Source organism: Heptranchias perlo, unplaced genomic scaffold, assembly GCF_035084215.1.
Source record: "Heptranchias perlo isolate sHepPer1 unplaced genomic scaffold, sHepPer1.hap1 HAP1_SCAFFOLD_1011, whole genome shotgun sequence".
Lineage (NCBI taxonomy): Eukaryota > Metazoa > Chordata > Chondrichthyes > Hexanchiformes > Hexanchidae > Heptranchias > Heptranchias perlo.
Genome location: NW_027138230.1, coordinates 45,593 through 65,725, shown reverse-complemented (window position 1 = coordinate 65,725; position 20,133 = coordinate 45,593). Strand labels below are relative to the sequence as shown.

General features: G+C 50.2%; 1 protein-coding gene across 1 annotated transcript; it reads left to right on the top strand.

The window, feature by feature from the left end:
- The first annotated feature begins 131 nt into the window (after nucleotides 1-131).
- Nucleotides 132-16,416, top strand: LOC137307491 (insulin-like growth factor 1 receptor). The gene is made up of 7 exons (XM_067976833.1): nucleotides 132-195; nucleotides 1,301-1,530; nucleotides 3,785-3,895; nucleotides 5,618-5,777; nucleotides 8,389-8,518; nucleotides 10,332-10,466; nucleotides 15,802-16,416. The coding sequence occupies exons 1-7, from the start codon at nucleotides 159-161 to the stop codon at nucleotides 16,151-16,153; spliced, it is 1,155 nt and encodes a 384-aa protein (XP_067832934.1). The 5' UTR covers nucleotides 132-158; the 3' UTR covers nucleotides 16,154-16,416.
- The last annotated feature ends 3,717 nt before the right edge of the window (nucleotides 16,417-20,133 follow it).

Here is a 20,133-nt window from a genome sequence, read left to right as displayed (position 1 = left end):
TCCTGATTTCTTGATTGAATTGCCTTGATTTCTGGTGTAGTGTCCGACTGAGTTCCCCCTTCCGATCTCTCGAGTGAATCTCCCCTGGTTTTTTGATTGTGTTTCCCTTTTGTCTTGTTGACTACAGGATCAATGGATTCCTAAATGGCACCCTCTATATGTCGGTGAACCCCGAGTATTTCAACGCTTCAGACAGTAAGTGAGGTTGCCCTATGGTTTTGGCCTCCATTTTCAATATTTAAGACTATCAGGTAGCACTGTCCTTGGCGCAGTCAGTAACCAGGGCCAACCACAGATTCCAGCTGGAGTACAGAGGGCTGGAAGGCTATGCTCCATGGTATAAAGCCCTGGAGATACTGCCTTCAGTTCTGGGCACCTCAGGAAGGATATATCGGCCTTGGAGGGGGTGCAGAGCAGATTCACCAGAATGAGACCGGGGCTACAAGGGTTAAATTACGAGGCCAGGTCGCACAGACCGGGCTTGTATTCCCTCGAGTGCAGAGGGTGATCTAATCGAGGGGTTTAAGATGATTAAAGGATTCGATAGAGTCGATGGAGAGAAACTATTTCCTCTGGTGGGAGAGAGTCCAGAACAAGGGGGCAGAACCTTAAAATTAGAGCCGGGCCGTTCAGGGGTGATGTCAGGAAGCATTTCTTCACACAAAGGGGAGTGGAAATCTGGAACTCTCTCCCCCCAAAAAGCTGCTGAGGCCGGGGGTCGATTGAAAATGTCAAAACTGAGATTGATAGAATTTTTTTGGGTTTTAAGGATCAGGGAACCAAGGCGGGTAGATGGAGTTAAGATACAGATCAGCCGTGATCGAATTGAATGGCGGGACAGGCTCGAGGGGCTGAACGGCCTCCTCCTGTTCCTATAACTCCTGCAGTACTCCAAACAGTCGCCACTAACTGAAGTAGGAAAGGAGCCTGAAATGGCTGTGGGTCGGTGACCTGCGTCATCAAACACGTGGAATGTGAACCGGAGAGGGGGAGCGATGGGACGCTCCACTTGGAGGGAGATGGGGTGGGGTGGCAGGGTGGGAATGATCAGCCCTCACATGGAGTGATTGAGGCGAATAGCGTTTAAGGGGAAGCTCGATAAACACAGGAGGGAGAAGGGAATAGGAGGATATGCTGATAGGGTGGGAGGAGGCTCGTGTGGAGCATAAACACCAGCATCGACTAGTTGGGCCGAATGGCCTGTTTCTGTGCTGTAAATTCGATGTGATTCTATATATGTAATTTGTGGTCCGTTATTCTCCTGTGTTCACCCTTGCCCTCCCTGGTCCCTTGTCCCCAGTGTACGTTGCTGACGAGTGGGAGGTCCCCAGAGAGACCATCACCATCATTAAGGAGCTGGGTCAGGGGTCGTTCGGGATGGTCTACGAGGGAATGGCCAAGCTGGTGGTGAAAGACGAGCCTCAGACGCGCGTGGCCCTGAAGACGGTGAACGAGTCGGCCAGCAGACGCGAGCGCATCGAGTTTCTCAAGGAGGCGTCTGTGATGAAGGCATTCGACTGCTACCATGTGGTAACGGGACCTGCAGGGGGCTGGCAGACGGCATTCACGGGGCGGGGGGAGGGGGGCGGGCAGACGGCATTCACGGGGCGGGGGGAGGGGGGCGGGCAGACGGCATTCACGGGGCGGGGGGAGGGGGGCCTCCCGCTAAAAGAGTTCCAGGAGTTGAGGGATATCCAGTAGCTCAACGTGGGATTCCAGCAGACACCCAGTGCCGCTCCAGACAGACCGTCTGTCTGTCTGCAAGTGCAAGATGGGGTTAATGTGTGTCTGAGCGTTTGAGTGTGAGTGTGAGTGTGAGTGTGAGTGTGAGTGTGAGTGTGAGTGTGAGTGTGAGTGTGAGTAGACGCATATCAATCGCTAAATGTGCGCTGCAGTGTGTGTGAAAGTGTGTGTGTGTAGGAGTCACTGTATATGTGTGTCTGTTTGTGTGTCTGTGTATCCGTGTGTGTCTATGTGTGTACATATGTGTGCGCACATGTCTGTGAGTATCTGTGTGTATCTGTGTGTGTCTGTGTATTCTGTGTGTGTCTATATGTGTATATATGCATGTGTCTGCGTGTGTGTATCTGTGTGTATATGTGTCTGTGTGTGTATATGTGTCTGTGTGTATGTGTCTGTGTGTATATGTGTCTGTGTATATATGTCTGTGTGTGTATGTCTGTGTGTATATGTGTCTGTGTATATGTGTCTGTGTGTGTATATGTGTCTGTGTGTGTATATGTGTCTGTGTGTATATGTGTCTGTGTGTATATGTGTCTGTGTGTATATGTGTTTGTGTGTATATATGTCTGTGTGTATATGTGTCTGTGTGTATATGTGTCTGTGTGTATATGTGTCTGTGTGTATATGTGTCTGTGTGTATATGTGTCTGTGTGTGTATATGTCTGTCTGTGTATATGTGTCTGTGTATATGTGTCTGTGTGTATATGTGTCTGTGTGTATATGTGTCTGTGTGTATATGTGTCTGTGTATATGTGTCTGTGTATATGTGTCTGTGTGTGTATATGTGTCTGTGTGTGTATGTGTCTGTGAGTATATGTGTCTGTGTGTATATGTGTCTGTGTGTATATGTCTGTGAGTATATGTGTCTGTGTGTGTATGTGTCTGTGTGTATATGTGTCTGTGTGTATATGTGTCTGTGTGTATATGTGTCTGTGTGTATATGTGTCTGTGTATATATGTCTGTGTGTGTATGTCTGTGTGTATATATGTCTCTGTGTGTATGTGTCTGTGTGTGTATATGTGTCTGTGTGTATATGTGTGTCTGTGTATATGTGTCTGTGTGTGTATGTCTGTGTGTATATATGTCTCTGTGTATATGTGTCTGTGTGTATATATGTGTCTGTGTATATGTGTCTGTGTGTATATGTGTCTGTGTGTGTATATGTGTCTGTGTGTGTATATGTGTCTGTGTGTATATGTGTCTGTGTGTATATGTGTCTGTGTGTGTATATGTGTCTGTGTATATGTGTCTGTGTATATGTGTCTGTGTGTATATGTGTCTGTGTGTGTATATGTGTCTGTGTGTATATGTGTCTGTGTGTGTATATGTGTCTGTGTGTATATGTGTCTGTGTGTGTATGTGTCTCTGTGTGTATATATGTCTCTGTGTGTATGTGTCTGTGTGTGTATATGTCTCTGTGTGTATGTGTCTGTGTGTGTATATGTGTCTGTGTGTGTATATGTGTCTGTGTATATGTGTCTGTGTATATGTGTCTGTGTGTATATGTGTCTGTGTGTGTATATGTGTCTGTGTGTGTATATGTGTCTGTGTGTATATGTGTCTGTGTGTGTATATGTGTCTGTGTGTGTATGTGTCTCTGTGTGTATATATGTCTCTGTGTGTATATGTCTCTGTGTATATGTGTCTGTGTGTATATGTGTCTGTGTCCTCACAAACACCCACTTTACAGCAAGTATGATCGGGACAGGCCCCGGGCTCATTTTCCCTCCTCCCCATCCCAGAGGCACCGGGACCAATAATGACGCCATGTCCTGGCCTGTGTGCCTCAGCAGCGCACTGGGCAGTACGTATACCCACCCTACCATCAGGGAACATTCCTCCCCGCTTCTCGAATGAACTTTTCCAATGGATGGCATCACGGGCTGGACGGCCAATCAGAAGAAAGAAAGGTTCAACGTATGTCATCACCAACGGAACAGCTCATTGACAGGGTGGGTGGGGGGCGGGGTTGGGGTTTCAACCTGAGCAAGTTTGGAGCCTGTTACTGGTCTTCACGAGATGTCTGCTCTTTTTGCCCAGGTGCGGTTGCTCGGGGTTGTGTCCAAGGGGCAGCCCACCCTGGTCATCATGGAGCTAATGGCCCGAGGAGATCTCAAGAGCCACCTTCGCTCGTTGCGACTGGGCACTGAGGTAACGGCAGTTTCCAAACTCCCATCAAGGCAACGGACCGCGACTCTGGCCGTGGTATTGGGCGAAGGGGTCACAAGTTCAAATCCCACCGTGTCAATTGAATTCAACAAATCTGCTTCATTCAGAAAGATCTTGCATTTTCATCGCGCCTTTCACCACCTCGGGACGTCCCAAAGCCAATTAAGTACTTTTTTTTTGAAGTGTTGTAATGTAGGAAACGCGGCAGCCAATTTGCGCACAGCAAGATCCCACAAACAGCAACGTGATAATGACCCAGATCATCTGTTTTTTTTAGTGATGTTGGTCGAGGGATAAATATCGGCCCCAGGACACCGGGGAGAACTCCCCCCCTCGCTCTTCTTCGAAATAATGGCCGTGGGATCTTTTACATCCACCCGAGAGGGGCCAGACGGGGCCCTCGGTTTAACGTCTCATCCAAAGACGGCACCTCCGACAGTGCGGCCACTCCCTCAGTACCGGCACCGGGAGTGTGGGCCTGGATTATAGGGCTCAAGTCTCCGGAGTGGGGGCTCGAACCCTCGACCGCCTGACTCCGAGGCGAGAGGGAGAGAGAGCTACCTACTGAGCCATGGCTGATATGTTCAGGGTTGGCACCAGGATAAAGTGTGTTTAAGAACCCCAACTGGGTCATGGATGTCTGCCGTCCTTACCCGGTCTGGGCCTACACGTGACTCCAGTCCCCACACCCAACGTCTGGTTGACTCTTAATTGACCTCTGAAGTGGCCAAACAGGGCATTCAGTTGTAAAGCAATCACTTCTCAAAAAGAAGGTGTCTCCTCACCTTTGCAGGGTAGCTAGAGAGTCACTCCCTCCCCGAGAACACATTGTAAAAAGCCAGGAGGTACCGTTCCAACATCTACAGTCCTGAGTTAGGCCGCAGTTGGAGTGCTGTGTACAGTTGTGGGCACTCCATCGTAGGGAGGAGATCAAGCAATGGGAAATGAGCTGTATAGATTCACCGGGACGTTTCCAGGGATGAGAGGGTTACAGTTACGCAGAGAGACTTGAGAAGTTGGGATCTTTTATCACTTGAGCTGAGAAGGTTAAGGGCCGACCTGATAGAGGCCTTTGAGATTAGGAAGGGTCACAGTCGGGGGAGCACTGAGAGATTTCCATGTTTCTTATGCTATAGTCGATGTACCATATAAACTTTCTGTATATCATACTGTGGATATTCTATCTGGTGTGTACTGTACATGTACAGGAGCTGACACTGAGACACACACGGGCCGTACAGTCCCAGACAGGAGTGAATCGTTCCCTTTTACCCACTGTGTACTGTACAATGTACAGGAGCTGACACTGAGACACACACGGGGCCGTACAGTACCAGACAGGAGTGAATCATTCCCTTTTACCCACTGTGTACTGTACATGTACAGGAGCTGACACTGAGACACACACGGGGCCGTACAGTACCAGACAGGAGTGAATCGTTCCCTTTTACCCACTGTGTACTGTACAATGTACAGGAGCTGACACTGAGACACACACGGGGCCGTACAGTCCCAGACAGGAGTGAATTGTTCCCTTTTACCCACTGTGTACTGTACATGTACAGGAGCTGACACTGAGACACACACGGGCCGTACAGTCCCAGACAGGAGTGAATCGTTCCCCTTTTACCCTCTGTGTGAAGTCTGTGATCTTTCGCTGAGAGTTGCCAGTGTGGACTGATACTATTTCTCTGTCCTGAACAGAATAACCAGGGCCTGAATCCTCCCACCCTGAAGGACATGATGCAGATGGCGGGTGAGATTGCCGATGGAATGGCCTACCTCAATGCCAAGAAGTTTGTTCACCGAGACCTGGCGGCGCGGAACTGCATGGTGTCAGAGGATCTCACCGTCAAAATTGGAGGTGGGTTTTCACTCTGACTGGCGGCTGTTTGCAGGGATACCCAGTGATGTGAGAGAGTGTCACAGTTAGCAGGTCACACCCCTCCATGGTAACCATTACAGTCGGGGATTCTATCACCTCCTCTGACCACTCATGGGAACAGGAGGAGGCCATTCAGCCCCTCGAACCTGTTAAAATGGGAACAGGAAGAGGCCATTCAGCCCCTCGAGCCTGTTACAGTGGGAACAGGAGGAGGCCATTCAGCCCCTCGAACCTGTTAAAATGGGAACAGGAGGAGGCCATTCAGCCCCTCTAGCCTGTTACAATGAGAACAGGGGGAGGCCATTCAGCCCCTCTAGCCTGTTACAATGAGAACAGGGGGAGGCCATTCAGCCCCTCGAGCCTGTTGCAATGGGAACAGGAGGAGGCCATTCAGCCCCTCGAGCCTGTTGCAATGGGAACAGGAGGAGGCCATTCAGCCCCTCGAGCCTGTTACAATGGGAACAGGAGGAGGCCATTCAGCCCCTCGAGCCTGCTCTGCCATTCAATTAGATTATGGCTGATCTGTATCCTAACTCCATTGGTTCCCCAACCCTTAATACCCAACAAAAATCTATCAATCTCAGTTTTGAAATTTTCAATTGACCCCCGGCCTCAACAGCTTTTTGGGGGAGAGAGTTCCAGATTCCCACTCCCCTTTGTGTGAAGAAACGCTTCCTGACATCACCCCTGAACGGCCTGGCTCTAATTTTAAGGTTCTGCCCCCCTTGTTCTGGACTCGATGGTGACCAAGCCAACCATGGCAGCAGTGGGTGTAGATCTCCGCCCCTGCTATTGGTCGATTCCGGCCTTGCTCTGTCCTCGAGACTTGTCCCAAGTGGTTTTGGATTCAGACATTCCGAGTTCTGGACCAGGAAAGGAGAGAAGGAAAGGATACTCTCAGCTCAAAGTGCTTCACTGGACGAGAAAAGACTGAGGTCCATCTCGTTCGCCTTCTACCATCCTGGATGATACGACGATATTGGAGTTGTTGACTATAATCACAGCAATCAATCTCCATCAGTCAGTCTACAACAGACCCAGACATGAGGTGAGGAAAACCCCCAGTGGTGGAGAGCTTTGGGAACCAGAGGTCCAAAGTCACCTGTTCCTCCCCAGCATCGCGACACTTACAGCATATCTTACTTTGGAGCGTAGTGGCTGTTGTTGTGTGAAGGCTACAGTTGTCCTCAGCACCCCTGGTTTAGGGAGGGTGGGGGGTTCAGGGAGGGTTCCTGCTCCCGATCACCATCCAGTGAACCCTGCAGGGAAGGGCGGGTGTGCAGATGTTTGGTGAGGACCAGGATTGGGATCGGCCAACTCTCGCTGCCTGGCACCATACACGAAGGATGGTCACTCGGGTAAATGGGCCAACAGGGGCAATGGAACCCAGAACCCAGTGAGAGTCCACGCCTTCAGGACAGCCAGAGGAGAGGAAATTGGGGGAACAAGATTGGGAGTCACACGCCCTTGATTTTTCCGACCATCGAAAGTGCCAGATGGAAGATGGAGGGTTGAAACTGGGCAATATCCCAAATGTTCTGAAACTGTAAATGTCGCCTTTAATAACCCGTTAATCACTTATTCATTAGCATCGATCCACGGCCCACAGCCAAACACAGCCACTCTTCAGAGCAGACAGAAAAACACAGACTCCCATTTCTGTCGCGCCTTTCACCACCTCGGGACGTCCCACAACGCTTTACAGCCAATGAAGTACTTTGTGAAGTGTCGTCACTGTTATAGTGTAGGAAACGCAGCAGCCAATTTGCGCACAGCAAGATCCCACAAACAGCAATGTGATAATGGCCAGATAATCTGTTTTAGTGATGTTTGTTGAGGGATAAATATCGGCCCCAGGACACCGGGGAGAACTCCCCCTGCTCTTCTTCCAATAGTGTCCGTGGGATCTTTTACGTCCAACTGAAAGGGGCAGACGGGGCCTCGGTTTAAAGTCTCATTCGAAAGACGGCACCTCTGTCAGTGCAGCACTCCCTCAGTACTGACCCTCCGACAGTGCAGCACTCCCTCAGTACTGACCCTCCGACAGTGCAGCGCTCCCTCAGTACTGACCCTCCGACAGTGCAGCACTCCCTCAGTACTGACCCTCCGACAGTGCAGCGCTCCCTCAGTACTGACCCTCCGACAGTGCAGCGCTCCCTCAGTACTGACCCTCCGATAGTGCAGCACTCCCTCAGTACTGACCCTCCGATAGTACAGCACTCCCTCAGTACTGACCCTCCGACAGTGCAGCGCTCCCTCAGTACTGACCCTCCGACAGTGCAGCGCTCCCTCAGTACTGACCCTCCGACAGTGCAGCGCTCCCTCAGTACTGACCCTCCGACAGTGCAGCGCTCCCTCAGTACTGACCCTCCGACAGTGCAGCGCTCCCTCAGTACTGACCCTCCGACAGTGCAGCGCTCCCTCAGTACTGCACTGGGAGTGTCAGCCTGGATTATGAGCTCAAGTCTCTGGAGTGGGGACTCGAGCTCACAGCCTTCTGACTCAGAGGTGAGAGTTACCCACCAAGACACAGCCTGACACACTAACAGATTTACGACGTGCCTCTTTCACTCTCCGCAATCCCTTGCAGATTTTGGAATGACCAGAGATATTTACGAGACAGATTATTACAGGAAGGGAGGCAAAGGGCTGCTCCCAGTGCGTTGGATGTCTCCGGAGTCTCTCAAAGACGGGATCTTCAGCCCACACACCGATGTTTGGTAAGCCTGTCAGTGGAGTCTGTCAGATGGATAATGTTTGGTACAAAGGAGGAGCTGGAGGTTCCTCACTCTGTTATAGTTAAACGTTGGTGATTCAAAATATATATTTAAAATTTGAGGACCACATGAACTGGGAGGGACACTGACACTGTACCATTAGCAGAAACAGTTTACAATTAGTGCTGAACCCAATACACTCAGTGTGACCATATCACCAATTACTGATTGTCCTCAATTATATACAATCCCAATGGACCAAACCCCTTCCCATTCACTCCCATTGTATACAATCCCAATGGACCAAACCCCTTCCCATTCACTCCCATTGTATAGAATCCCAATAGACCAAACCCCTTCCCATTCACTCCCATTGTATAGAATCCCAATGGACCAAACCCCTTCCCATTCACTCCCATTGTATAGAATCCCAATGGACCAAACCCCTTCCCATTCACTCCCATTGTATAGAATCCCAATGGACCCAAACCCCTTCCCATTCACTCCCATTGTATACAATCCCAATGGACCAAACCCCTTCCCATTCACTCCCATTGTATAGAATCCCAATAGACCAAACCCCTTCCCATTCACTCCCATTGTATAGAATCCCAATGGACCAAACCCCTTCCCATTCACTCCCATTGTATAGAATCCCAATGGACCAAACCCCTTCCCATTCACTCCCATTGTATAGAATCCCAATGGACCCAAACCCCTTCCCATTCACTCCCATTGCACAGAATCCCAATGGACCAAACCCCTTCCCATTCACTCCCATTGTATAGAATCCCAATGGACCAAACCCCTTCCCATTCACTCCCATTGTATAGAATCCCAATGGACCCAAACCCCTTCCCATTCACTCCCATTGCACAGAATCCCAATGGACCAAACCCCTTCCCATTCACTCCCATTGTATAGAATCCCAATGGACCAAACCCCTTCCCATTCACTCCCATTGTATACAATCCCAATGGACCAAACCCCTTCCCATTCACTCCCATTGTATAGAATCCCAATGGACCAAACCCCTTCCCATTCACTCCCATTGTACACAATCCCAATGGACCAAACCCCCTCCCATTCACTCCCACTGTACACAATCCCAATGGACCAAACCCCTTCCCATTCACTCCCACTGTACACAATCCCAATGGACCAAACCCCTTCCCATTCACTCCCATTGTACACAATCCCAATGGACCAAACCCCTTCCCATTCACTCCCATTGTACACAATCCCAATGGACCAAACCCCCTCCCATTCACTCCCACTGTACACAATCCCAATGGACCAAACCCCTTCCCATTCACTCCCATTGTACGGAATCCCAATGGACCAAACCCCTTCCCATTCACTCCCATTGTACAGAATCCCAATGGACCAAACCCCTTCCCATTCACTCCCATTGTACAGAATCCCAATGGACCAAACCCCTTCCCATTCACTCCCATTGTACGGAATCCCAATGGACCAAACCCCTTCCCATTCACTCCCATTGTACAGAATCCCAATGGACCAAACCCCTTCCCATTCACTCCCATTGTACAGAATCCCAATGGACCAAACCCCTTCCCATTCACTCCCATTATACACAATCCCAATGGACCTCCAGGGTTCCTCTTCCATGGAATTAAATCCCAATTACCAAGTTGTAGAAATACAACAATCCCTTTTGATGGCAAGAAGTTGGTTGACATTGAAGCAACCAGATCATTCCGCTGTCCTAGGGGTGTGTAGGATTGGGTCTCTGACCTGCTGGTAGTGAGGGAGTGGGTGCGGGGGACGGTAATTCTGATTTGCTTCTGTTCAGGTCTTTTGGAGTGGTCCTGTGGGAAATTGCCACATTGGCCGAGCAGCCGTACCAGGGGATGTCGAACGAGCAAGTCCTGCACTTTGTGATGATCAATGGGATCTTGGACAAGCCTGAGAATTGCCCGGATAAACTGTAAGTTTCTTCTGCTTGTGCCTTTCCCGAGCTCGCGCTCATCTTTTTTTGGGAAGATTCAGCTTAGTCAACTCTGCTCCTCCTCCCTGTGGCACTGACTCCAACTCGAACTCAGTCTTTCCCAGGGCCTCTGGACTGTGCATCTCCTCCCCTCCCTCACACTTCCCTTCCTCTTACAGCCCACAGGCTTTTCATCACACAAGCTTAGCAACAAGTGATCATTACTCCACGATTTAGCCCATCTTCTCTCCGACTCTTTCCACTAATGCCGGTGACTGACGATGGGAGCCGGGGCCCTGAAACTTCCAGTCTACCCTCATCGGCTGCCCCGTCTCTCTCCCTTCCTTGGACGCTGCTAACTCATCCAGAGATAAGGTACCACGTGAGGAAGTGTCCTCTGCTCCCCTTACCGAGGTGTCGATCATGGTGTGAGCGTGAGTCCTGCTCGGCTATTCAACCATTGCGGGAATCACAGCTGAGCCTGCTCCCGTCTTCGTACGACCTCCAATCATACAATTGGAGCGGGAATCAATAGAAAGCAATCAGGAGACAGAGTGATGACTCCCTTCCCTCCCTGCTCACAGCCACCCCCCCAACAGTTTAGTTAATTATAGTAACACCATCCCAACTGATAACAGCTAACTCAGCAGACAGTGTTTGATGGGACAGTGTAGAGGGAGCTTTACTCTGTATCTAACCCGTGCTGTACCTGCCCTGGGAGTGTTTGATGGGACAGTGTAGAATCATAGAATCATAGAAGTTACAACATGGAAACAGGCCCTTCGGCCCAACATGTCCATGTCGCCTAGTTTATACCAATAAGCTAGTCCCAATTGCCTGCACTTGGCCCATATCCCTCTATACCCATCTTACCCATGTAACTGTCCAAATACTTTTTAAAAGACAAAATTGTACCCGCCTCTACTACTGCCTCTGGCAGCTCGTTCCAGACACTCACCACCCTTTGAGTGAAAAAATTGCCCCTCTGGACCCTTTTGTATCTCTCCCCTCTCACCTTAAATCTCTGCCCCCTCGTTATAGACTCCCCTACCTTTGGGAAAAGATTTTGACTATCGACCTTATCTATGCCCCTCATTATTTTATAGACTTCTATAAGATCACCCCTTAACCTCCTACTCTCCAGGGAAAAAAGTCCCAGTCTGTCTAACCTCTCCCTGTAAGTCAAACCATCAAGTCCCGGTAGCATCCTAGTAAATCTTTTCTGCACTCTTTCTAGTTTAATAATATCCTTTCTATAGTAGGGTGACCAGAACTGTACACAGTACTCCAAGTGTGGCCTCACCAATGCCCTGTACAACTTCAACAAGACATCCCAACTCCTGCATTCAATGTTCTGACCAGTGAAACCAAGCATGCCGAATGCCTTCTTCACCACCCTATCCACCTGTGACTCCACTTTCAAGGAGCTATGAATCTGTACTCCCAGATCTCTTTGTTCTATAACTCTCCCCAACGCCCTACCATTAACGGAGTAGGTCCTGGCCCGATTCGATCTACCAAAATGCATCACCTCACATTTATCTAAATTAAACTCCATCTGCCATTCATCGGCCCACTGGCCCAATTTATCAAGATCCCGTTGCAATCCTAGATAACCTTCTTCACTGTCCACAATGCCACCAATCTTGGTGTCATCTGCAAACTTACTAACCATGCCTCCTAAATTCTCATCCAAATCATTAATATAAACAACAAATAACAGCGGACCCAGCACCGATCCCTGAGGCACACCGCTGGACACAGGCCTCCAGTCTGAAAAACAACCCTCTACAACCACCCTCTGTCTTCTGTCGTCAAGCCAATTTTGTATCCAATTGGCTACCTCACCTTGGATCCCGTGAGATTTAACCTTATGTAACAACCTACCATGCGGTACCTTGTCAAAGGCTTTGCTGAAGTCCATGTAGACCACGTCTACTGCACAGCCCTCATCTATCTTCTTGGTTAGCCCTTCAAAAAACTCAATCAAATTCGTGAGACATGATTTTCCTCTCACAAAACCATGCTGACTGTTCCTAATTAGTCCCTGCCTCTCCAAATGCCTGCAGATCCTGTCTCTCAGAATACCCTCTAACAACTTACCCACTACAGATGTCAGGCTCACCGGTCTGTAGTTCCCAGGCTTTTACCTGCCGCCCTTCTTAAACAAAGGCACAACATTTGCTACCCTCCAATCTTCAGGCACCTCACCTGTAGCGGTGGATGATTCAAATATCTCTGCTAGGGGACCCGCAATTTCCTCCCTAACCTCCCATAACGTCCTGGGATACATTTCATCAGGTCCCGGAGATTTATCTACCTTGATGCGCGTTAAGACTTCCAGCACCTCCCTCTCTGTAATATGTACACTCGTCAAGACATCACTATTTATTTCCCCAAGTTCCCTAACATCCATGCCTTTCTCAACCGTAAATACCGATGTGAAATATTCATTCAGGATCTCACCCATCTCTTGTGGTTCCGCACATAGATGACCTTGTTGATCCTTAAGAGGCCCTACTCTCTCCCTAGTTACCCTTTTGCCCTTTATGTATTTGTAGAAGCTCTTTGGATTCACCTTTGCCTGATCTGCCAAAGCAATCTCATACCCCCTTTTTGCCCTCCTGATTTCTCTCTTAACTCTACTCCGGCAATCTCTATACTCTTCAAGGGATCCACTTGATCCCAGCTGCCTATGCATGTCATATGCCTCCTTCTTCTTTTTGACTAGTGCCTCAATCTCCCGAGTCATCCAAGGTTCCCTACTTCTACCAGCCTTGCCCTTCACTTTATAAGGAATGTGCTTACCCTGAACCCTGGTTAACACACTTTTGAAAGCCTCCCACTTACCAGACGTCCCTTTGCCTGCCAACAGACTCTCCCAATCAACTTCTGAAAGTTCCTGTCTAATACCATCAAAATTGGCCTTTCCCCAATTTAGAATTTTAACTTTTGGGCCAGACCTATCATTCTCCATAGCTATCTTAAAACTAATGGAATTATGATCACTGGTCCCAAAGTGATCCCTCACTAACACTTCTGTCACCTGCCCTTCCTTATTTCCCAAGAGGAGGTCAAGTTTTTCCCCCTCTCTAGTCGGGCCATCCACATACTGAATGAGAAATTCCTCCTGAATACACTCAACAAATTTCTCTCCATCCAAGTCCCTAATGCTATGGCTGTCCCAGTCAATGTTGGGAAAGTTAAAGTCCCCTACTATTACCACCCTATTTTTCTTGCAGCTGTCTGTAATCTCCTTACATATTTGCTCCTCAATTTCCCGTTGACTATTTGGGGGTCTGTAGTACAATCCTATCAAAGTGATCTCTCCCTTCTTATTTTTCAGTTCTACCCATATAGACTCAGTGGGCGAACCCTCGGATATATCCCCTCTCACTACTGCCGTGATGTTCTCCCTAATCAAGAACGCAACTCCCCCTCCTCTCTTACCTCCTGCTCTATCTTTCCTATAGCATCTGTACCCTGGAACATTGAGCTGCCAGTCCTGCCCCTCCCTTAGCCATGTTTCAGTAATAGCTATAACATCCCAGTCCCATGTACCCATCCATGCCCTGAGTTCATCTGCCTTGCCCATCAGACTTCTTGCATTGAAATAAATGCAGTTTAATCTAGACTTCCCTTGGTCTTTGCCCTGCTTTCTCAGACCATCTGTCCGGTCATGTTCTGTACACTCTCCCTTACTGCCTTTTGTTTCTGTCACCACTTTACTTCCCACCGACTTCCTGCATCGGTTCCCATCCCCCTGCCACATTAGTTTAAACCCTCCCCAACAGCACTGGCAAACACTCCCCCTAGGACATTGGTTCCAGTCCTGCCCAGATGCAGACCGTCCAATTTGTACTGGTCCCACCTCCCCCAGAACCGGTTCCAATGGCCCAGGAATTTGAATCCCTCCCTCTTGCACCATCTCTCAAGCCACGTATTCATCTTAGCTATCCTGTCATTCCTACTCTGACTAACCCGTGGCACTGGTAGCAATCCTGAGATTACTACCTTTGAGGTCCTACTCTTTAGTTTAACTCCTAACTCCCTAAATTCAGCTTGTAGGACCTCATCCTGTTTTTTACCTATATCGTTGGTGCCTATATGCACCATGACAACTGGCTGTTCACCCTCCTCCTCCAGAATGTCCTGCAGCCGCTCCGAGACATCCTTGACCCTTGCACCAGGGAGGCAACATACCATCCTGGAGTCTCGGTTGCGTCCGCAGAAACGCCTGTCTATTCCCCTTACAATCGAGTCCCCTATCACTATAGCTCTGCCACTCTTTTTCCTGCCCTCCTGTGCAGCAGAGCCAGCCACGGTGCCATGAACCTGGCCACTGCCACCTTCCCCTGGTGAGCCATCTCCCCCAACAGTATCCAAAACGGTATACCTGTTTTGGAGGGAGACGACCGCAGGGAGCTTTACTCTGTATCTAACCCTGCACCTGCCCTGGGAGTGTTTGATGGGACAGTGTAGAGGGAGCTTTACTCTGTATCTAACCCTGCACCTGCCCTGGGAGTGTTTGATGGGATAGTGTAGAGGGAGCTTTACTCTGTATCTAACCCTGTACCTGCCCTGAGAGTGTTTGATGGGACAGTGTAGAGGGAGCTTTACTCTGTATCTAACCCTGTACCTGCCCTGGGAGTGTTTGATGGGACAGTGTAGAGGGAGCTTTACTCTGTATCTAACCCATGCTGTACCTGCCCTGGGAGTGTTTGATGGGACAGTGTAGAGGGAGCTTTACTCTGTATCTAACCCTGTACCTGCCCTGGGAGTGTTTGATGGGACAGTGTAGAGGGAGCTTTACTCTGTATCTAACCCTGTACCTGCCCTGAGAGTGTTTGATGGGACAGTGTAGAGGGAGCTTTACTCTGTATCTAACCCTGTACCTGCCCTGGGAGTGTTTGATGGGACAGTGTAGAGGGAGCTTTACTCTGTATCTAACCCATGCTGTACCTGCCCTGGGAGTGTTTGATGGGATAGTGTAGAGGGAGCTTTACTCTGTATCTAACCCTGTACCTGCCCTGAGAGTGTTTGATGGGACAGTGTAGAGGGAGCTTTACTCTGTATCTAACCCTGTACCTGCCCTGGGAGTGTTTGATGGGACAGTGTAGAGGGAGCTTTACTCTGTATCTAACCCATGCTGTACCTGCCCTGGGAGTGTTTGATGGGACAGTGTAGAGGGAGCTTTACTCTGTAACTAACCCTGTACCTGCCCTGGGAGTGTTTGATGGGACAGTGTAGAGGAAGCTTTACTCTGTATCTAACCCGTGCTGTACCTGCCCTGGGAGTGATTGAGTGACTAACCCTGGGTTATTTTGCCTTTTAGTCACGAACTGATGCAGCTTTGCTGGCAGCAGAACCCAAAGTCCAGGCCGACCTTCATCCAGATCCTCGACCAAATAACAGACACCTTGTGTCCGAGCTTTCGGGATGTCTCCTTCTTCCACGCCCAGGAGAATCAGCTGCGGGAATCGGCGACCCCCAGGCCACCGACCCTGCCGCCCGACTCGGCCTCCCCTCCGGCCTCCGGCCGCCAGACCCGCCGCAACGCGACGAGGAACGAGCCGGAGCCGACGGACAGCCGTTGCCGGGGGGACGAGCTGGGCTACTGCCACCTGAACGGGAAGGCGGGAAGTGTCAGAACTCTGCCGCCATCACTGGCCACCGACGGTCTCTAAGGGCGTCCGGCTTCCCCCGTGGGGCTTTGACCCTTTAACTCGGTTTGGCTGGGGGAGGTGGGGGGGGGAGGGGGGGGGAGGTCCTGGGCCAGATTTCTCGGTTGTTTTTATGACGGTGGAGCGGAATTCTGTTTGGTGTTTCGGGGAAACCGGCAAGAGATGTAAGAAAGGAAATTCGGTCCACCCTCTGTGGCGTTTGACGGGTCGGTTTGTAAATCTCGAGGCCGTTCCCATCGTCCGAATAAACTGTTTCTTCTTGCTGACGGGGACTGCTGTTGTTATTTGCCCCCAGCCGGCCCAGATCTGTCCACCGAGGGCCGGGGGTCTCCGAAATGTTGCTAAATCCGTCCTCGTGTGTCGGGCGGGGGGAGTGTTAGAATAGAAATCTGCAGTGACGTTTAATGGGGCTGTGCCTGATCGGCAAGTCTCGTTTACTCACTGAGCCACCGGGAGTTATTTGCACAATCACCCGACGCCGCCTTTCAAGGTCGAAGAGCCCAAGTCTCTCCCAGGCTTCCCTCACTACTCGGGGCCCTCTGACGCCAGGGGTCGGCCTGGAGTCTCTTCTCTGCTCCTCCCTCGGGCCTGAGTCTCTCTCCTGTGTGCGATGGGAACTGAGGGTAACGCACAACCGGTGCCAGCTGTGGCTCAGTGGGTAACTCTCCGAGTCAGAGGGTCGAGGGTTCGAGCCCCCACTCCAGCGACTTGAGCCCCGTAATCCAGGCCGACACTCCCAGTGCCAGTACTGAGGGAGTGCTGCAGTGTCGGAGGTGCCGTCTTTCGGATGAGACGTTAAACCGAGGCCCCGTCTGCCCCTCTCGGGTCGATGTAAAAGATCCCACGGACACTATTACGAAGAAGAGCAGGTGGAGTTCTCCCCGGTGTCCTGGGGCCAATATTTATCTCTCAACCGTCATCAATAAAACAGATGATCTGGTCATTATCTCATTGCTGTTTGTGGGATCTTGCTGTGCGCAAATTGGCGGCTGCGTTTCCTACATTACAACAGTGACTGCACTTCATTGGGTGTAAAATGCTTTTGAGACGTTAAACCTTTGGGACGTCCTGCGGTCGTCAAATGCACGGAAGGAAGCCATTCGGCCCGTCGAGTCCATGCCGACTCTATGCAGGAGTAATCCAGCTAGTCCCACTCCCCCACCCTTTCCCCGTAGTCCTGCAAATTTTTTCCTTTTAAGTATTTATCCAGTTCCCTTTTGAAGGCCATGATTGAATCTGCCTCCACCCACCCTAACAGTGCATTCCAGATCCTAACCACTCGCTGTGTAAAAAAGTTTTTCCTCATGTCACCTTTGGTTCTTTTACCAATCACCTTAAATCTATGCCCTCTGTCTAGACCCTTCATGATTTTGAATACCTCTATCAAATCTCCTCTCAACCATCTCTGTTCCAAGGAGAACAACCCCAGCTTCTCCAGTCTATCCATGTAACTAAAGTCCCTCATCCCTGGAATCATTCTAGCAAATCTCTTCTGCACCCTCTCTAAGGCCTTCACATCTTTCCTAAAGTGCGGTGCCCAAAACTGGACACAATACTCCAGTTGTGGCTGAACCAGTGTTTTATAAAGGTTCACCATGACTTCCTTGCTTTTGTACTCTATGCCTCTATTTATAAAACCCACTTGGAGGAAGCACTGAGGGTAGCAAGGGCACAAAATGTACTCTGGGTGGGGGACTTCAATGTCCATCACCAAGAGTGGCTCGGTAGCACCACTACTGACCGAGCTGGCCAAGTCCTGAAGGACATAGCTGCCAGACTGGGCCTGCGGCAGGTGGTGAGCGAACCAACACGAGGGAAAAACTTACTTGACCTCGTCCTCACCAATCTACCTGTCGCAAATGCATCTGTCCATGACAGTATTGGTAGGAGTGACCACCGCACAGTCCTCGTAGAGACGAAGTCCCGTCTTCGCACCGAGGACACCATCCAACGTGTTGTGTGGCACTACCACCGTGCTAAATGGGATAGATTCAGAATGGATCTAGCAGCTCAAAACTGGGCATCCATGAGGCGCTGTGGGCCATCAGCAGCAGCAGAATTGTATTCCAGCACAATCTGAAACCTCATGGTCCGGCATATTCCTCACTCTACCATTACCAACAAGCCAGGGGATCAACCCTGGTTCAATGAGGAGTGTAGAAGAGCATGCCAGGAGCAGCACCAGGCGTACCTAAAAATGAGGTGCCAACCTGGTGAAGCTACAACTCAGGACTACATGCATGCTAAACAGCGGAAGCAACATGCTATAGACAGAGCTAAGCGATTCCACAACCAACAGATCAGATCAAAGCTCTGCAGTCCTGCCACATCCAGTCGTGAATGGTGGTGGACAATTAAACAACTAACGGGAGGAGGTGGTACTGCAAACATCCCCATCCTCAATGATGGCGGAGTCCAGCACGTGAGTGCAAAAGACAAGGCTGAAGCATTTGCAACCATCTTCAGCCAGAAGTGCCAAGTGGATGATCCATCTCGGCCTCCTCCCGATATCCCCACCATCACAGAAGCCAGTCTTCAGCCAATTCGATTCACTCCACGTGATATCAAGAAACGGCTGAGTGCACTGGATACAGCAAAGGCTATGGGCCCCGACAACATCCCGGCTGTAGTGCTGAAGACTTGTGCTCCAAAACTAGCTGCGCCTCTAGCCAAGCTGTTCCAGTACAGCTACAACACTGGCATCTACCCGACAATGTGGAAAATTGCCCAGGTATGTCCTGTCCACAAAAAGCAGGACAAATCCAATCCGGCCAATTACCGCCCCATCAGTCTACTCTCAATCATCAGCAAAGTTATGGAAGGTGTCGTCGACAGTGCTATCAAGCAGCACTTACTCACCAATAACCTGTTCACCGATGCTCAGTTTGGGTTCCGCCAGGACCACTCGGCTCCAGACCTCATTACAGCCTTGGTCCAAACATGGACAAAAGAGCTGAATTCCAGAGGTGAGGTGAGAGTGACTGCCCTTGACAACAAGGCAGCATTTGACCGAGTGTGGCACCAAGGAGCCCTAGTAAAATTGAAGTCAATGGGAATCAGGGGGAAAACTCTCCAGTGGCTGGAGTCATACCTAGCACAAAGGAAGATGGTAGTGGTTGTTGGAGGCCAATCATCTCAGCCCCACGGCATTGCTGCAGGAGTTCCTCAGGGCAGTGTCCTAGGCCCAACCATCTTCAGCTGCTTCATCAATGACCTTCCCTCCATCATAAGGTCAGAAATGGGGATGTTCGCTGATGACTGCACAGTGTTCAGTTCCATTCGCAACCCCTCAAATAATGAAGCAGTCCGAGCCCGCATGCAGCAAGACCTGGACACACATCCAGGCTTGGGCTCATAAGTGGCAAGTAACATTCGCACCAGATAAGTGCCAGGCAATGACCATCTCCAACAAGAGAGAGTCTAACCACCTCCCCCTGACATTCAACGGCATTACCATCGCCGAATCCCCCACCATCAACATCCTGGGGGTCACCATTGACCAGAAACTTAACTGGACCAGCCATATAAATACTGTGGCTACAAGAGCAGGTCAGAGGCTGGGTATTCTGCGGCGAGTGACTCACCTCCTGACTCCCCAAAGCCTTTCCACCATCTACAAGGCACAAGTCAGGAGTGTGATGGAATACTCTCCACTTGCTTGGATGAGTGCAGCTCCAACAACACTCAAGAAGCTCGACACCATCCAAGATAAAGCAGCCCGCTTGATTGGCACCCCATCCACCACCCTAAACATTCACTCCCTTCACCACCGGCGCACAGTGGCTGCAGTGTGTACCATCCATAGGATGCACTGCAGAAACTCGCCAAGGCTTCTTCGACAGCACCTCCCAAACCCGCGACCTTTACCACCTAGAAGGACAAGAGCAGCAGGCACATGGGAACACCACCTGCACGTTCCCCTCCAAGTCACACACCATCGTCGCTGGGTCAAAATCCTGGAACTCCCTTCCTAACAGCACTGT